The following is a 19,864-nucleotide window of genomic DNA, read 5'->3' on the forward strand; positions in this document are numbered from 1 at the left end:
TCCAATGTATCATTTCCTGGCAGGACTCTTCATAAATATGTAGCTTATCCATCACCTTCTTAACATAGCTCTCAACCGTTTTAGTATAATGACAAGCACCAGCCGCTGGCGCTTCCATATCTGGGAGAATACACCTTCCATGAGGCAACTGTTGTAAACCTCAATAAAAACCTCCATCTCAGCCCAAATTGCCCTCTTGACCACTGAATTCAGCAGCCAGTCCAGATCTGGTGCCTTAGCCAGAGGTAATTGTGTTGCTGCCTCCAAAAGTTCAGTTAAAATGAAAGGAGGAGGGCTCTACAGAAAACATTCTTAGTCTAGCTTGTATTTCTTTAGCTTACCTCTTCTCCAGATTTTCAGCACTATTAATAATAACATATCACCTTTAACATAATAACCATGTGACATCCAATGGCAATTACTTTTTATTGGGTGCCCAAGAATTATCTGAACAACTTTGATGTCATATTAGAAAAAAGGTTATAGTCCTATTAATGATTAACTGGGTTAAATAGGCAAAATAATGGGTTTCCCCTAAGCAAGTACTAGATAGCACAGTGATTGCATTCACAACCACTTATGCCACTTTGATCCAATCCACAGATGAATATTGAAACAAAATCAGAAATGTTTGATGCAGTTTTAAATCGTGTTCCTACAAGTTGGAGCACCGCCAAATTGGGATTTATTAGTGCGTGAATAACAATGTATTGCCACCTTGATCACCTGATATGTGATTTTTGAACTCCATGTGATTTTTTCTTATGGGTATTTCATCAAGGATAATATATACAAAACTCATCGAGTGAATGTTGATGAGCTTAAAGAGAGGATTGTTAATGCATTCAAACTCATAAATGTGAATATGTTAGAACAGACATGGCATGAAATTGATTAACAGTTTGATATTTTGCGAATTACTTATGGTGCACACATTGAATGTCTTTGATTACAGGTAAAAAAAATTTTCAGTTTTAATGTTTTTAAATTAATACAACCTGTTTTTATCATAATAAATAGATTATTTATTCAATATCAAAGTTGTTCAGATAATTCTCAGACAATCAGTATATTTGTTTTATGACAAAATGTAATTTTTTAAAAAATAATTGAGTTACCAATAGTGTGATATATTGTAGTTTAGGAATATATAAGTCAATTGTAGGTAATTCTGTTTCTGTGGAAATTTTAATTTCTTAAAGAAGCAGTATGTTGTATTGATTATGTTATATTTAGCTACCAGGGATTGTTATTTGATTATAATTTTTTTTTTTCATTATTTCAGTAAAATGTTTATTTGTAGAACTTTCAAATGATGCACCAGTTGTCTTAGGAGCCACAGTTAATTTTAGAGCACAACTTCTTGATAGTTATGGACAGAACGTTAGTCCAGATTCATACTTTACTTTTCATTGGATAGATAATGCTATGCCACCTCACAAAGGACAGGTATATTATATAATAAAGTTAATAAATTATTTATTACAATATTACTTAAAAAATTGTTTAATACCCATAAACTTGTATGGCAACAAGGTGGGTAAAGATGATTCACTCATCTTGCAACATTGAGCTACAGATGTTTTTTATCTTTGTTGCTTTTATTTTTAGCAAATATTCATGCTGAGATTTGTTACAGCAGTGTAACAATATGGCTGTTTTCTGAAGTATTTTGTCATCTTGTAACTGCAGTTTTTAATATTCTGTTTTTTGAGATCTACATGCACGCGCGTGTGTGTGTATATGTCCACATGCATGTATGTGTGTTAAACACTACATTAGGTTTTTTTAAACTAAAATATATTAATTTAACAATATAGAGTTACTGTTATGTTATTATGTATTCATGTACAACACTCTCTTTACATTTTTTCTTTTTTTTAATTAGTTTCCATCTATTCAATTTTTTTTTAATGTACTTAATTATAGGTAGTTTTTTACTTAATGTTTAATACATTTAATATTTTATACATTTTATAGACTGCAGGCTACATTGCTTCGTCAAATTGGAATGCTAGCTATTCAAAACCTGGTATTTATGAAGTTGAGGTTACTGTTTATCTCTCTAATCTTTATAGAAAGAAGCTTATTGCTAGTGCTCGACAATTTTTTAATATTTCATGTAAGTATTCTAATCTATCACTTAATATATTATTTTCTATATTTTGAAGGAATTGTAACCTCTCATTATAAGGTACCTATTTCAGATACTTATGATGATAGGACGTTAATTGCAGATCTGAACTTCGTAAATTTGGCTGTTGTGATGCAGAAAACCTTCCATTAGTAATTTTTGTAAGATGTAACAGTATGCAAATTTTTCTACTACCTTTTAATTTTACTTCTGTTTTCTTTACATCTCAAAATGTTTGTAAAACAAAACTTGTTATCCTTTTTTATACCATTTTACTTATTTGTACAGATTGTAATTTACTATCAGTGTAATTGACATTTTTTTTCCTTGAAAAATATTTTGAATTTGCATTTTAATCTACGTTTGTATTTCATCGAAAGAAATGTTCATAACTATTTTTTTAATTCTTTAGCAAAGAAATTGAAAGGTTGAAAAAATAAAGCTTTAGATTTAATCTTAAAGCATATTTTCTAGTAAAAAAAAATAATTAACTTTTTTTTCTGCTTTATTTTCTTTACCTAAACATTTTCATGGCATAATTAGTTGGCTATGGTTGTACTTGGCAAAGTGTAACTATTATCTCATTCTATTTAAGTAGTTAACATAATCTTGAACATTTTTCTGTCTAAACTGAGTAGAGGTAATGACATTTGTTATGGTGAATTCAGGTATGTTTTTAGAATCTCTCTATAATGTAAGAATTTTGGGTAACACCTGCTTAACATTTATTAAATATTTAACTAACATACAGAACTAACTTACATAAAAAAATAGACGTTAGAATTTTCTGCCAGAGTTTGCCTCAAACATCTAACACTAGTTGACATATGTGTGGGACTCCACTTGCCCTATTATTGCTTTTACATATTAAATGTCCAAATTTAATTCTCTCCACGTTCATCACTGACTGTTTGTAGATCTAGTTGAAAGTAATTCCATTGTGAGCCGAAAAGATGGATTTTCAAAGCATGTTCTTGTAAAGTTTTAAAAGATCTTTTGCTATTTGTTCATAGTTATTTGGCTTGTAATTCCCTAAGATGAGTAGCAAACATTCTTAAAGGATTGGTATGGTATTTTTCAGACTTGTTCTATACACATCTTGTTGATGTTTTTATTTGCAATTAGATCTCTTTGAATCCTCCTGAAGGAAGGAAGGATCTCTTTAAGATCTTGGGGAGGTGGTTTGTATACTGATCTTAAGATCAATAGTTCCTTAGAAACTTTAAAAAAGTGCACATCCAGTTAACTATCGTTGTGAAGCAAATCTTCCTATAGATTATATTTAAGATCAGAATTTTTTTAGCATATCTCATTTCTGTTTGTTGCGAGTGTGTGTATTTTACTTTTTCAAACTATACGTACTACTGTATCAAATAAATTATTTTAAAAATAATTATTTAACTCCAAATACAGCTCAAATAAAAGGTAGAACACTCACTTAACTGTAGCATTTTCAGTTTTTTCTCCATCAACAGCAGGCCAATTTGTATATATGTTCTTCATTATGCATTAAAGAATTTTTGAAATTTCATATTTGTTAAGGAATTTATTTTATCTTAATTCTTTTAGGCCATACCTTTTGGGTTATCATGTCATTTTAATTTATAATATTATTTGTTTATCATAACCTACATGTTTCTTTTTCCATCAATAAAAGAATGAAAAGTGTTTTTAAAAAATTATCTTCTTAATGTAAAGAGGTCTGTATCTGTTATAATACAGAATGAACAATTGAAAATTGTGTGTCTGTATATAAAACGGAACTTATTGTGGTTAATCTTCAACAGATATACTTTATGTCAGTTCAATTTTTAATTGAAAAAAAAGAATAATTTTTTTAAATAATTTGTGATAAGTTAAGTGGTAATATGTTTAATATACATAATTTTATCTACCTTGTTCGAGATTTATGTTGAAAAATTGTTTTGTAGGTATCAGTAAAATTATGTGGTTTTGCCTTAAATTTGATATAACTAATGGCGTTTACATTTTTATGTTACATTGCTTTTGGAATATTTATAATACTGACTAGTAATTATACAGATTTAAAGAAAAAACAAATCAAAGTGAATTTAGTTTATATTAAAAGCCATTTTGATGTTAAAAATTTTAAGGATATGAAAATATTCAACACATAATAATTGAATCCTAATTTAGATCGAATTTTTAGTTATTAATATAAATAGTAGTGTGGGGCGGGTCCACTGCCAAATTAATATGGTGTCAATACATGTTGGGGCTGCACATTGCAGGTAACTGTTGCGTGTTATGAAAGATTGAATTGGTATGTGGTCATGTTACTGATGCAATCTTGTTGAAAGATTGAATTTCAACACTTTGTAGAGTGCAATGATGTTAAGGGTATCGCAGTAAAGTAAAAGATTGAATTGTGGAATTTTATGGTTAGTGGTTACTTGAGCTTAATGGGGGATAGTCCAGTGCCAATTTTATAACCATTGCAAATAATTGTTATAATAGAATTGCAAAGTGTTACCTGTACTGTAATAAAAGTAAAGTATTGAAATGATGTGATTTATGGTGTGGTTGGCGTTATTGGTACCATAATAAAAATAAATTTTTTTTAGATGGGTGGCGGCGGGGTTATGTGTATTGTAATAAAAGTAAAAGATCAAAATGGAATGCTTTATGGTGGGTGGTGACAGATTAATATGATCGACATCAGTATAATAAACAAATTGCCATATATATATATATATATATATATAAATAAATTAAAATCCTTAATGAAATTATTGTTTTTTGTTTGTTTTTTTTTCTGGTGTCTAAGGTTAACCATTGTTTTGCTATTATAAATTTACAATTAAATGTTACTCATGCATTCATCAAAATCACTGAATCGATGAATAACATCTATGTATATTTTTGAAGCTTTTAGTTTATATAAGTGAATTTATTTATACAAGCATTATATTTATTTAACATTGCTCAGTATTTTAGTAGGAATCAATTTAAGTTGTTAATGCATTATTTTTTGTAACACCTTCTGTATATATACTAATATATATTTATATATATAACTTAATGCTAATATCAGATTAAATATAACTTATAGTAGGAAGCAATTATGATCCATCCTGCTATAAAAGATAAGACAAGTCAAAATACATCTGTCAACTGTCCACAACACTCCAAGTGGAGTGTTGTGGACAATTTGTGCTCATAAAATCTGCCCAGTATATGTTTACCCAATCTATTGGTAAGTTCATAAGTGAAGAGTCCATGTTCAGTATGTACAATAACAAATATCTGGTTGCTCCAGTTGAACCGATTATGCTTCTCAAACACTCCTTTTAGTTTACTTTTGTGTATGTGATGGCCAAATTTGAATTTCACTGCTTTTATTGAAGCAGGTCTCTTAGTTTTCGTGTTTAATGCGTACAAGTTCTTCGTTCTTTTCGTTTACAACTTTAAGTTCCATTTCTGTAATGCTATGTTTTGTGTTGTATTCATTGATTAATTTATGTAGCAAGTCCAACCATTTATGAGAACCCAGTTCTGGGACTTTCTTCCATATCTTAGTTCTAATAGTGCCATTGAAGTGCTCTATTATAGAGGTTTTCCTCTTGTTGGAATAAGTAGAACAATAATTAATATTGTACTGTTTTAGCAAGTTTTTTGTTTTAGAGTTGTGCCATTCTTTTCTGTCATCTATCTGAAAATTATTCATCTTGTACTTTTTCAATATGGGTTTTCACGCTGCAACTTTATTTTGTGCAGTTTTCCTTTTGATGGGTATTATAAACCAAACTTTGAATAACAATTAATCATTGTCATGACATAGCAGTAGACTTTATTCTGTTTTGCATATGGTATCAACTCTGTACAAATCATCTACACTTTTCAGTTACACCCTTCTGGTCAGATAGTTCCTTCTGGCTGGGTGATATTTCTTTTGCTATCTCACTTCTGATTTTGGACATGTCTATAATTTGAGCTTGATGGATAAGTCTACATAAGATATTGGTGGACATGTTACAGTACTAATAAAGATCCACCTGTCATAAAGCAATCCATTTCGATCTTGTACTTTTATTACATTACAGCTAACTCTTTGCAATTCGATCTTCCATTCCTTTACAGAATTATTTGCAATGTGTTATAAAATTGGCACCAGATCTGCCCCACATTCAGTTCAACTCACCATAAAATAAAACAATTCAATCTTTTACTTTATTGCAGTACCACTTAACATCATCAGCCTCTGTAGCATTGAATTTCAATCTTTTGCAACACGTAACAGTTACCTACAGTGTATGACCATTATTGCATTATTAATTTGGCACCAGATCTGCCCCACACTACTACTGATATAAGTTGAATTCTTGTCTTAAGTACTTAAGTAACTTAAGTTTGAGTTACTCTCAAAAAGTAACTGCCACTTTTTCTTCTTCCTATTTTTCAAATCAACTTCTTATCAAGATATGGATCAGTAATGTCTATTTTGTCCTAATCAAATATTTTTTCATTGGTTTATGAACTTTTTATCCCTTCTTTGGACTCACCGTATAAATTCTGGTAATAGCTGACAATTTTCTCTAAAGAAGCCATTATTTACTATCTACAAAAAAATTTTTTACTGCAGCATAGTTGTGTATTAGCCAATCCAAAATGTTGAATAGTAATGTTTTCATATCATGTAAACAATCCTTGTTTCCTGAACAATTATAGCCTCCTTTCTACTTGTAAGAGGCCTTGAATCTTTGAATAGTGTTATTTGTCATATTTGTCTCTCTGTGGGTAGATCTAGTCATCCCTTTCTCAGTGTATACTATCACCCAATTCCCATGCAATGTTACTAAAATGTTGGTAGAGATAATTATAGTTATCAAATAATATTTTTAACTTTTGATAATGAATGAGAATTGTAGTAGCATTTTTATTGCCTGTAAATTTATTTATTTATTATCATCATCAACAATCCCTTCTTCTCTACCCTAAGTTTTGTGAGTTCCAGACACTCACTGGATTCACATGGTGATCTGTACAGTTATTGTATTCTTTAAATGGGTACTTTCTGGTGGGGATCACTCTAACTATTGCTATATCCAGGGACTGTTTCCCATCCAGTTGTAGTACAAATATTAGCCCTGTGTCTGAAGTGCTTATCAGTTAAGCCACTAGTAAAAAATCTTCTTATGATTAATAAATAAATTATTTTTGTACATGGTTTCTAATTTCTAATTTCATTATTTTTTGTTCAATATTTATTATTCTTTTCAAAAGCCAATTTATTAATTATAACACATTTTAAATATATTTATTATGTTGTTGGATGTAAAAAATTTTGCCAGTATATTTGCTTTAAGATTGTTGTTGTATTACAACATTTTTTATTACATTATTAAAATGGATAACTTGTTAATGTGTTTAATTATAACTTGCATGTTATAAATTGTATAATATTGACATTTAAGGTAGCGTAATCATAGATGTGGATAATATAATATTCCTGTGACAACTTTACTTTTCTTTTAAGATCCTCTTCTTTCACTTGTAAAATATCTTTCCCTCTTACACCACGAAAATATAGTTGGTACTGACATATCTAGCTAAAGTTTGCTTTGTAGTAATTAATACGTTATTTTACTTTTTCTACTACTCTTCCTTGGTTTATTTATTTTTTATCTTTCATCTTAGTCTGAAAGATAATTTGATCCTCTTTTTTTCCATCCTTTACAAAAATAGATGATTTTTGTTTTTCATTTATGCTTAAATATTTTATTTTATTTTCCTTTATTTTTCTCATTCATGAGTTCCTTTCTCAACCGTAAATGTGAAATTTGGTATAAAAGACAATTTGAATCACATCCCCTTATATTTTATTGGTAAAATATGATTACAATCAGAAGAAAATACCATTATATTGTACTTTTTAATTTATTTAATTGTTCTGTTTGTTTCAGTGATGTTGAATGGTGGCATGATTATTGAACAGAATAACAGTACTGTTGAATTAAGCAGGCCTTTTGTTTCAAGTGCTTCGGTTGTTGAGCACAATATCATATTATCAGAACCTGATGCAAGATATTTAAATACAAGTGCTACTTCTGTTCTTACTTATTGGTTTGTAGATTGTGTATATTATGGTGTGACCAGTAATATGAGTTTTAGTATGAACTACACTGGTCAGGTTGGACAAGAAAAAGCTATTGAAGCTTTTGTTATTGCATCTTATGTTGAACCTACTCTACCTCCAACTACTACTACCCCAATTCCAACAACCATTCCAGTCCCGACATCATCAACATCTACACCTATTACAGTAACGACTCAAATATCACCAAATTCTACTACTTCTGTTCCAGCGACTCAATCAACACCTGTTAAAGCAACAACAGTAGCTACTAATCAGACATCAACTATACCAGCTACAATTTTGAAAACTGATGACAATAAGTCTAATAGTACAAACTCTTCTACAACAGATGATCATCAACAGTTTATTCCTAATTTATTAAAAAATGTTACTCTTGTTCCTGGTAAAAATTATTCTAATGACCGTAACTTTCCATACATATGTTCAGTTAATTCCTCAATTATTCCTCCAGGAGGGGATGAAACGTATGGTTATTTTAAAAGAAAAATTCAAATTAGAGGTAAAGTACATACCATTCTTTTTTATTCTTAATTATAAAAATATAATTGTATTTCTAATCAGACTTCCATAAACTAAGTTTTATAGTACTCATGAATTTCAACAGGATCATTGAAAGATTTATTGTATATAACTTGATTATCCAGTTATAAGGTTTATCCAGATCATAAGACCAATGTTTAATTATATAGAGATAATATAATTTTAGGTACTTGTATATACGTATTAGTAGACAGGAATTATTCCTGTTGATGATACATTCTATGCTAATAAAAACAAAGTTCAGTAAATAGTGTTATTGCAGTCAAAATAATTTTTTTTTAGTTTTTTCAGCGTATGTTTTTCTTAATATTGTTTTAACTCTGGTTTTTAATATTTATGTAGTTTGGTATATCCTGTGCAGTAGATTAAAAATTGAGATAGTTTTGTGATTTAACATTTTTTTTATGATTCTTAACACTACTTATTTTTATGATTTCTTTCTATTTCAGATCCTGTCCAGAACGTATCTTTTATTGGGACAAATTGGTTAAAACAAGGTGATATGCTTAATTTGGGAGTTAGTTGTAATGGCTCAGGACCATTTTCAAAATGTGTACAAATGTATCCTGGTGAATATCATGTAATAGGCAATGAAACTTGTGATAATGAAAGATTTTTATCTGAGTGCAAGTTTTCTATTGTACATTATTTTAAAAAAGCAGAAACATATACACTTGTAATTATTGTTAGTAATGAAGTTTCAAAAACAATAACTCCAGTTGCTGTTAATATTTATGAAGGTAATTATCATGGTTTTAGTTTTTTGTGTATGATCATTGTCGTGCTGTATAGCATGACCCTTACTCCCCCATTGTCTGTCATTTTTTCCTATTCATATTGACTTGTATCCTATATTCTTGATATGTCTTTCAATCAGCCTCTTCCTTCTTTTTTCTTTTCCCCTTCAACTGTTTCTTCTAGAGGTGTTTTAATAAGCCCCTCCCTTTCAGAATGTTTCTCATCTTATTTCCTTTATTCATTAAACTGTGTAGTAGTGCTCTATTCTATTGATGTGACTGAAAATATCAAATGGTTTGACTAAAGTGATGGTTCACTTTGGTACAAACTGTTTTTTTTCCACCCAAAAGTAGTTCTGCGTAGCATACACATTGAATCACCAAAAAGAGTTGTCAGCTCCCTCTACAAAAGTTAGAAAACTAAACTGTTTTTTTTCCACCCAAAAGTAGTTCTGCGTAGCATACACATTGAATCACCAAAAAGAGTTGTCAGCTCCCTCTACAAAAGTTAGAAAACTTAAGTTAAATAAAATAGATAAACTGATTAAACTGTTTGCCACTTTTTGAGAACAAGTCATTTGCCCAGAAAACTGTTAATTTATCAATGTTAAATACGCTGTAAACTAACTGCTAAGATTGAACAGTTTCAAATATCAAATAATTCTTATTCATGAAAATATTGCAATATTAAAATGCAAGATAAAAAAATCATAAAAATTTAACTTGTGTTAAAATGATGTATGGTGTTCACTGGTGTCAACCAAAACAGCCTGCAGCCAGTGCATTGAGAAAAATATTAAAATGAAACTGTTGTTTTTAAATGTAAAAACAAGCAGTTTAGCAAAGTAACGGAAAAAATGAGTCGTACATATTAACAAATTAATAATTCAGCCTGTTTTTTTCCAATAGTTAGTACAAACTGTTGTTTTTTGTTTTTTCAGTGGACAGTTCATTTTCATTTACCAGAATCAACAGAAACTCTGATCTCTACTCTGTTAGAGATCAGAGTTTCATATTTTTTTATTTTTATCAGTTTCAAAAATTTCAATTAAATTGCTGTTTAATTGTTTAGCAATGTTTAACAATTGTAACTGTAACACTGTTTAGCAATTGTAACAGCAATTTTTTAGAAAATAAATAGTATTTTTAATGGTAGGGGTTGTAATCCGTTTCTAACCCTCTTGTAAATTTTGCAAATACAGTTCTTTCCTTAAAAAAAATAAAATTTTAATTAGCAATTAAAGAAAAATGATAAAACAATTCAATTTTATTGATCAGGATGATTTTCTAATTAGATGATTTATCGAAATAATCACAAAACTTAAAAAAAAATTAAGATAATATTTATAATATACTTCATTTTTACTTTCCTGTCTAGATAGCAGGTCTAGAAGGGAAAGTATTGTAATCCATCCAATTTGGGCGTATGCGGTTTTTACCAGATCTTGATATTTCGGCACCTAAGGAACCCAAAAAACCAGATGGAAATTTTCTGAATGTTAATAATGTTCATATGTATGTATGAACATTATTAACCTTTACCATGGCCACCCTATAGAACGGATACCATATAGCCAGCCTTCTAATCACAGTATGGCAATGGCGCAGACATCCTTGATCAACTTTCCTCTTTTACGTCCATGATACTTGAGAATGCTAACAGATATATTCCACAAACATCGAGTAACCCTAGACATCCTTTCATTCCGTGGTGGATGATTGCCAAAATGCTATTAGCAGTCGAAGGAAGGCACTACAAAAATTTAATCGCAGGCCTACAACTGAACATCTTAATTTATATCACAGAGCTAGAGCGGTATGCCATCAAGTATTCTTGAATGCTAAGAGGAAGTCATGGATGAAATACATGAACACTATCTCGTGCACTAATCCTAATTTACGAGGGTGTGAGGACCATCACGTTGTACTGTACCTGTAGGTGTTCATACCCGATGTTTACTGCACCTTATAAATGTCAACACACCTATTTTTCCAACATATCCATGCTCATATCCTCCATAGGGAATCAACCTTGTAAATTTTATGTTTAACCTTATGATATGCAATAAAGGTTCAACACCACCTACTGTTGAACCATTGCAACACACAAGTGAGTTTCTGATGGATTTCTAGCCACGTGGGAATTCCAGGTAATTAACGTGTAGATTCCGCTGCTAATGACACACATAATCCACCTTCTTTCACCACTGCTTCTAACTTTAATTGTATAAAACTGTCTCTTTGAGCAAAGTGGCAAGGTGACTGGACAGCTACTGTTGATAATAAATTCCAGCACATTAAAGATTCTGTGTTGCCTTGGGACTCCTCATGCAGAAAAACTCATCGTGAGGAAGTGGGTCTCTATCAGTTGCAGTTAGGACATACCACACAAGAGTTGCAGAGTCACACACAAGTACCTCATGTCAGCAGGACACGCATCACGTACTGTACACATAGTGATTACGCACAGTCAAGCAGCAGTTATATTGTACACATAAACTGCTGCTTGATTGTGGATTGCATATGATATGAGGCAGTGCGTCATAAAATTAAATTACACAGAAATATTCGTTAAATTCTGGGCAATAATAAGGAATGTTTAGACCAGGTGTTGTATTTTTATGAAGTGTGTTTACACAAAATTTAGAACTGTAGTATCATTTTTTGTTCTCATGTTGAATTATTTTAATTTGTTTGTTTTTCTTTTCGTTTAAGTGTTTTAATTTTTATTTGGTATTCAAGAAGGGATTTTTACACCCCTCTAGGACTTTATTGATGTTTTATTTACATTTTATTTTTTTAAGTTTTTTTAAAAATTTTATGTTAAGTTTCTCGCTGTAATACTAGTGTACATTTTTTAGTGATTCTAGTTTTAAGTTTTATTTCACTTTTAATATTTTAATTTTTAAGTCAATTATAGTTTTTTTTTTATTCTTTCTGTTATCCGAGAAGGGGCTCTTACACCCCTCTCACACTTTTTTAAATTCTGTTTATTATTAGTTAAATTTTAGTCTTTAGCTATGATAATTGTAAGTTTTTTGTTTTAATTTTATAAACTAGTTTTAGTTTCTATTATTTTTTATAAAAACACATTTTATACTGGGCGATGATAACGCCTTCCAAAAAAAGTTCCACCATACCCGCATGAATTAAATATGGTATGCACACACGCTTTAGTTAGAATCATTGAATTAAATTTAAAAAATATTACATCTAAATAAAATGATAAATATTTTTAATTAAGTTGTGTGAGTTATGCATCAGAACAACCTGCAGTTGTAGAACTTTGCTGGAACGGAGCTTAGCCGCATGACAGGAAAGTCCTACAGTGGTGTTGTCAGCTTATTTATTTAATTATAATCATTTAAATAGCATTAAATTATTCAATTGTTGTCATAAATTTTCAAATGACATCCCATTTCAAAAATTGTTTAAGCATTTATTTACAAATAACAGTATTTTTGTTAAACAAAAATACAAAATAACAGATAAACTAAAGTAACAAGAAATTACACGTGGTGGATTGTTCATAAAAAATATAAATTGAGAAAAACTACTGTGCAAAGAATTAAAATAATCTCACCCTTATGAAAAAATTACTAAAGTGTCATGGAATGTAATAAATCTAATTTTTCAATGCTGCTAGTTGAGCAAACGAGGGGATTTTGTCATCTACACAGAATCAATTGCTTGTATGATGGTAATTATTGTATATTTATAATTATTAAATTTTTTATTAATCGTAAATAAGTACTATATTTTATTATGTATTGTTTTTTCAGTTACCAAACATCCACAGCTTTCTGTAATAATAGTTCCAGTTGCTTGCAGTGCAGTTGCTGTTATTCTTATAGTATTTGGAATTGCATATTATATACAAAGTAGAAACAGGTATTTATTTTTATTGGTTGTTTTTATTTGCAGTATGATTAATCTGTATATATAATGTAATAAAACCAATTTGTCTGTATAGAAATTGATAAATAGTAATCAATTTAACTATTTGAATTAACATTTGAAGCCTACGGCATCAGGGCGTTAAGAAAAGTAATTGTGATACATTACATTAATAATGTAATTATCATTTCTTAGTTATTTTAGTTTCATTTAATTATAACTACAGTCATTGAGTGCATGTGTGTTTAAAGTAATGATTTTAACAGCTTTGGGAAAACAATTCGATTACAGTTTTTACTTCACTAATTTCTGAGACAGTTAAAGTAATTTTTTCAATAGTCATGCCTAACACCACAGTCACCTTAGTTCTAAATCCCTCTGCTTTAAAAAAAAAGAAAAACATATTTTAATCTTTACTGCAATAAAAAATGTTTTATTTAAGAACAATATAAAATTAGCTGAGTAAATCCAATTTACAGTAAAAGAAACATTTTTTATTAATATCTTTTGATATTTAGACAAAAAGCATTCAAAATTTTTTAACTCATAACTTCAAGCTGTCCAGTCTCATCCCTATAAATCTCCACTGAAAATGACCCCTCCTAAAATAAAAAAGAAATATTCATTCCATTATTGATTTTAACGTTTTAATATTAGCTTAATTATTAAACATACATTGGAATATTATCTACGTTTTTTAATTATCTTTTAATTTATTATTTATGAGTAAGTATAAAAATATTTCATAAAAATATGTCATATTTGAAAATACATTTAATTACTTATAGTTACGTTCTCACATTAAAGAGTTTCTGTTAATAAAAATTATTACTTTTTACTAATTGTTATTTAAAAAAAGCTATTTACTTTTAAACTAAATTTTTTAATGAGTTATAACTGGTATTTCCAATTGATAGGAAAACCTCTTAGTACTATTAAAGAAAGTTGATATTTCTATAATATATTTCTTCCAGTTTGTTTATTCAAATTTTTATTTAATTTAATGTGATATTTATTGATCTGTACACAATATATGAGTCACAATATATAAGTCATACAAAACTCTTCAATTTTGTTAATTGTCAAAAGATTTTGACAGTAATATTTAAAAGATAATGTGAATGAATAAATGTTGTAAAGTTAAATCTAGTACGAATAAAATTGAAGAATACTTTTGTTTATTTATTAGTAATTTACATCTGAGTCTGTTTTATTTTGAAAAACAAGGGCATCACTTATATTTTTTATTCATAAAAACTATAAAATAGACTTTATTATGTATCTTAATAGTTAACCAGGAAATGGTAACCTTATTTACTTTAGTAATATTAATGATTTATTTTTGTTTTCTTAAGTTTTTTCTTATTATGAAATGAAGGTAGTACGGTTGTTATTATTATTATAATATTAAGAAGGTTCATCCACTTGACCAGAAAATATTTATTTACATTTTTGTTAATAGGCTCAGTTGATGCCTTTTCGTCCATTCTATGGCCCCTCTAACCTAAATTGTATTGCTACTTTTTAGGAAATAGAATTGATTTCTTTGAGTTGTGTGTTTACAAAGTATTCAAAGAAGCAGAAATAAAAAATAGCATATATTCAAACAAAAATAAGATTTACTGAAAATTAGTTTACTATTATATTACAGTATATTTGATAAACTAATACACATTGTGAAGCAAAAATTTTATATACAGGTTAACAATAATTCAAACCTAAATTTATTACAATAAAAAAAAAAAGTTGTATTTTCAAGTGTTTCTTTCAATGCCTCAAAAAAAAACAAAATATTGCATACAAAACGTGTTATTTTTTTTAATACAAAATATTCAGTTCTGGAAAATAATAACATGACAGTTGACCGATTAACATGACTTTTACCCATATATTTAAAGAGAAAAATAACTGTCATTTTATAAGCCCATTATTTTCGTTATTATTGTATTTAATGAACATAATTACAAAAAAAAGCTGACAACACAGTTGTAGGACTTTCTGTCATGCGGCTTACACACACATACGCACACAACTTAATTTATCATGTCAGTGCTACACTAGCACTCCTTGTGGTGACAGGGCGGTACTATTGATGCAGTATACCCACTTAGCCACTAGTTTAGAGCATTTTTTGGGGTGTGATTTTTTAAAAAAACTTTTTGAAAATTTTATTATTTATAAAAAATTTTTTAAGTGTGCATAACAAAAACAAGACCTTAATTAGGCAAAATCTCGAGGTACTGAGGGTGAGATTGCTCTACAGCCTCAGCCGCTTGTCCTTTAAGTTGAAAATTTAATGGTATCAACACCTTATATATAGAAGTAATCTGACCAAGTTTGGTCAAAATCGGTCCAGTAGTTCTGGAGACATAAGATGATTTTGAGTGCGACACCAAACACAAACTGCATATATCCAAATTGGACAAATTACTATATTTTCCCTTCTAAAGTTGTAGCACTAGACTGGAAAGTAAAAGAAATAAAGTAATGTCTGGGGTAAGGAGAACATGCACATATAATCATGCTTACTGCTCAATAAACCTGAAGTATAATTTTATACAAGATGTTTTAGCCATACTACCTTACATTTTCTCTGTCAGTAGATTTGTTCATAAAACTGAATATACACATAAATTATGGAGTTGTCTGAATTAGAAAATAAATAAATGAACACATGAGATAAATTTACTAATATTGATGGAACAGCAAATATATTCAGTCATAAAAGTTGAACCTGCAGGTCGAAAAGTTGAACCTGTTTTACTGAATAAAATGTTGTAATAAATAACCTTAGGATGTAAATATCAAAATGTAGATGAGATACCAAATTACACTTTAAGTTTGTAAATCATGAATAAAGGACAAAGTATTTTGAAATGTGATGGAAAAATGTAATGAAATGTTAAAGCTAAAAATCTTAATATTTCAGTAATTATTTACTAATCAATAAAATATAAATATTAATTTATGTTACACCTGCTTATAGATCTAATAATCATATACTTATAGACTAAAACATTACATTTTTCTGTTATATTCTTCTTGAGGGTTTACTTCCGTAGATAGCCTGAAATAACAAAATGATGGCGGTCAAAATTAGAATCTAAAAATATAATTACAGATGTTTGTCAAAAGAAACTGGAGAATTATTATTATTTTTAGCAGGAAATTGAATCACTGATAGCCAGGGTTGTAGGTCACCAATATCTGCCATAAACGTGTGTACTTTGCCATGAAGAAATAATTACAATCTTGTAATCATCAAATTTAAATAAATTGGATATTATAGATTTGACTATATATTAAAAGACAAATATAACTTTTAAGTTCTCATTGTGTTCATATCTTATATTAAAAATTATTTTTTCCAGGTATACTGTGGAAGTTGCCGACTTTGATTTTGCTCAGACAACTGATATGGAGTATAAAACATTCAGTGAAAGATTAAAAGAAGCTATGAGTAATGCTGTTAATCGTACACAGGATTATGTAGAAGAGGGTAATGTATGGTCACCTAGTCGGAAGTATGGTAGCATGCAATAAAATATACAATACATTCATCTCTAATATTAAAAGTAAGTTATTATATGTAAAGTAAGTACACATACATACACACACTCACACACACACTTTTATTTATGTTTGTGTAAATTATATATATATATATATATATATATTTAAATCATTTCCACTTAAGAGAAAAGTATTTTTTATCAATCTACAATAAAGAATCAGAAGTAGATGTCAGAGAAGTATGGTTTTAGTGGATTGCATCTAATTGTTTAGATTCATCATATAATATTTATTATTTTGCATTGAAAAAACCATTGAATTAAATACATATTTTAGTTATTTTTCTTTAATATAGTTTTACTAATTTTTGTTATATTTAACTAATTTGTTATTTTTTATATGATTTTTTTATTTTCATTTTTTACCATTTTTGTATATTTGTACCGACCACTAACAAACTTATCTGTATAAGCTTTGATTAAGAATTAAATTATCAGTTAATTTTTTTAACCCTTCTTCTTTTCAAGTAAATGGAAAATGTACAAAATACCTCTATAACAGTTTGAGTGGTGTGGTACAGTACAGTATAATTTTGAAAAGAACTTCAGAAAATAAAATATGCATGACCTACTTCATTCATTCAGCATAATTCAGCGTGACTCAATACAGCAAAATAATGTTCATTTCGATTTCTGAAGGTATTAATATATCTTAATTGTTTTATAATTAACTGAAATTTAAAAATTATATTAAAACTTTGTGTTGAGAAAGAGTCCTCGAATCAAAATATTATTCTTTGAAATAAGATTTTAATGGTGATTGATATTTCTAAAAAAAAAAAAATGTCACTGGCTTCAAAAAAAGTTCATAAAATATATATATATATATATATATATATTTTTTTTTTTTAACGTAGAATTGATAACAAATAATCTGTCACCTTTCATTAAATCTGGAAGTCTTTTGCATCCTTTGTTAGCGCTGATGGTTGAACAATTTACTTACACATCAAAGATTTTTATAATTCATTTTATTTTGTTTGACATTTTCTTAACATTTGCCTTTTATAATCTTATATATTTTATTACCTTTATAGGATAATTCAGCAGAATTTGTTATCCTACTTCTTTTATAAAATGATTGTTCCCCAAACATACAATTTTCACAGCATTCAGTGTATAGTAGCTCAGCAATTTTACTCTTTGTGATTTTAGGACTAACTGTAACAGTTTTGGTCATTTATGACCATTAGCTGTTATTAACAAAACATATAAGCTATTGAAATTATTTCTACTGATATTTGGTATACTTTGGATCATTAAAATTGTTTTTCTCCTAACAGTTTTCTAGCTACTGCCAGACCATTTCTGAGATATGTGGTTAATTGAAACCCAATCACCAAAGAACAGCATATATCCACAGTCTTGCATTCAAATCCATATAAAACTGCCTTACAAGGTCGTGATTTATAAAGGCTGGTATCTTGATTCAAAAAATTTGATTATTCATACAGCCTTATCATTTGTGTATACCATTTGACCATATTAATTTGTTCTTTTAAGTTACCTTTTTTTTAATGTTTTTTTAACATATATCATTTACTCTTTCCATCAATGCTGTCTGTATTTTTATATTACTGTTTAGTTTTTTAATTGTATCTTCTAAATATTTACATGTTTACTATAAAAATATCATATCTGAGTGCTTTAATCTAGTTTTAGTTTTTGTTTTGTTGTATGTTTTTCCGAGCAATGATAACGTGAAAATATTTTTTGCCCCTCCCTCCCCCCCCCCCAAAAAAACAAGAAAAACAAGGGCTTTAACCTAACATAAAAAATCAGTTGATTTTGTGATGACAAGTTTAACCCCTAGGATTGTTACAATTATAGTTAAATAATTTAATGACTAGAGTATTAGTAATTTATTTTCATTTTTTATTAATATTTATTCTAATTGTTCCAGTAAACTATGTAACTGCTTTACTTTTATTTCCTGTTGCTGAACTATTGTAAAAGTGGCCCACTAATATATACACAAAAGCCCTATGTTTTATATGTGTTTATATCGTTTACATTAACAGTTATTAATTATGTCTGTTAACTCATTACTTGTATTTAAGAAACTAATTTTAAGATATTAATTTGTTGATTTCAATTTTAATCTAATAATTAAATATAAAAAAATTAAATTAAATATTTTAAAGAAATGTGTATTTGAATAATTTTATGTAATTGATTTTTTAAAATATTGGTGTTATTTAAATTTTATAATAGTCAGTGAAAAAATTGAGCACTTATATGAAACAGTAAGTTTATTAGTCAATTTTTTTATGACACTATTTACATTTTCAGCAATTCTGAAGTAGTCAGTAATCAGTTGGTGGTTATATGATTAATTCATGCTCTATTACATGGCCTAGTGCCATGGGAAAGTGGAAGAAAACAAAAAAAAATGTTGGCTATAAAATAAAATTTTTAATGAATATGGTTAGAGTAGGCTCAAAGTGTAAGCAATAATAAAAAATTAAAGATGATGTTTCATTTACAGTTTGTAAGAAAGAATAGAATTGTCTAATTTTATATTCTTATAAAAAATACAGAGTAGAAAAAATACTAAAGGATATTTTTATTCCTACCTTAATAGAAAGAAAACCTTGAGAATGACTAAGAACAAAGTAGATGAGAGGGTATTAGGTGGTTTGAAAAGTGAAAAATAGCAAAAAAGATTTATAATAAAGTAGGGATTCTTGATCTACTAACCAGTTAGGTGATCATTAAAAAAAGTATGATGTTGATGCCCACATTCATTTTATGTGATGTATTTACTTACTAACTTCATCAACAAGTATTACTGAACTGCCTAATTGTTTGGTGATCTGCCTCCTGAAGTTGTTTAAAAATCATCTTCGTTTTCATATCCGTGAAG

General features: G+C 28.5%; 1 protein-coding gene across 2 annotated transcripts in view; it reads left to right on the top strand.

Moving 5' to 3' along the window:
- LOC142330268 (uncharacterized) overlaps positions 1-19,864 on the top strand; it is a 32,007-nt gene that overhangs the window by 1,759 nt on the left and 10,384 nt on the right. Inside the window, exons 2-8 of one of the 2 annotated variants that reach the window (XR_012757745.1) lie at positions 1,286-1,449; positions 1,981-2,122; positions 8,059-8,751; positions 9,242-9,532; positions 13,312-13,420; positions 16,798-17,001; positions 17,467-17,637. Coding sequence is in view for 1 of the 2 variants with exons in the window: in XM_075375457.1 (XP_075231572.1) it covers positions 1,286-1,449; positions 1,981-2,122; positions 8,059-8,751; positions 9,242-9,532; positions 13,312-13,420; positions 16,798-16,969 (1,571 nt within the window). In the remaining variant the exon portion in view is untranslated. The remainder of the gene's footprint in view (positions 1-1,285; positions 1,450-1,980; positions 2,123-8,058; positions 8,752-9,241; positions 9,533-13,311; positions 13,421-16,797; positions 17,002-17,466; positions 17,638-19,864) is intronic. The other variant, XM_075375457.1, reaches the window with a different exon arrangement.

This window comes from Lycorma delicatula, chromosome 9, assembly GCF_047948215.1.
Source record: "Lycorma delicatula isolate Av1 chromosome 9, ASM4794821v1, whole genome shotgun sequence".
Taxonomy (NCBI): Eukaryota; Metazoa; Arthropoda; class Insecta; order Hemiptera; family Fulgoridae; genus Lycorma; species Lycorma delicatula.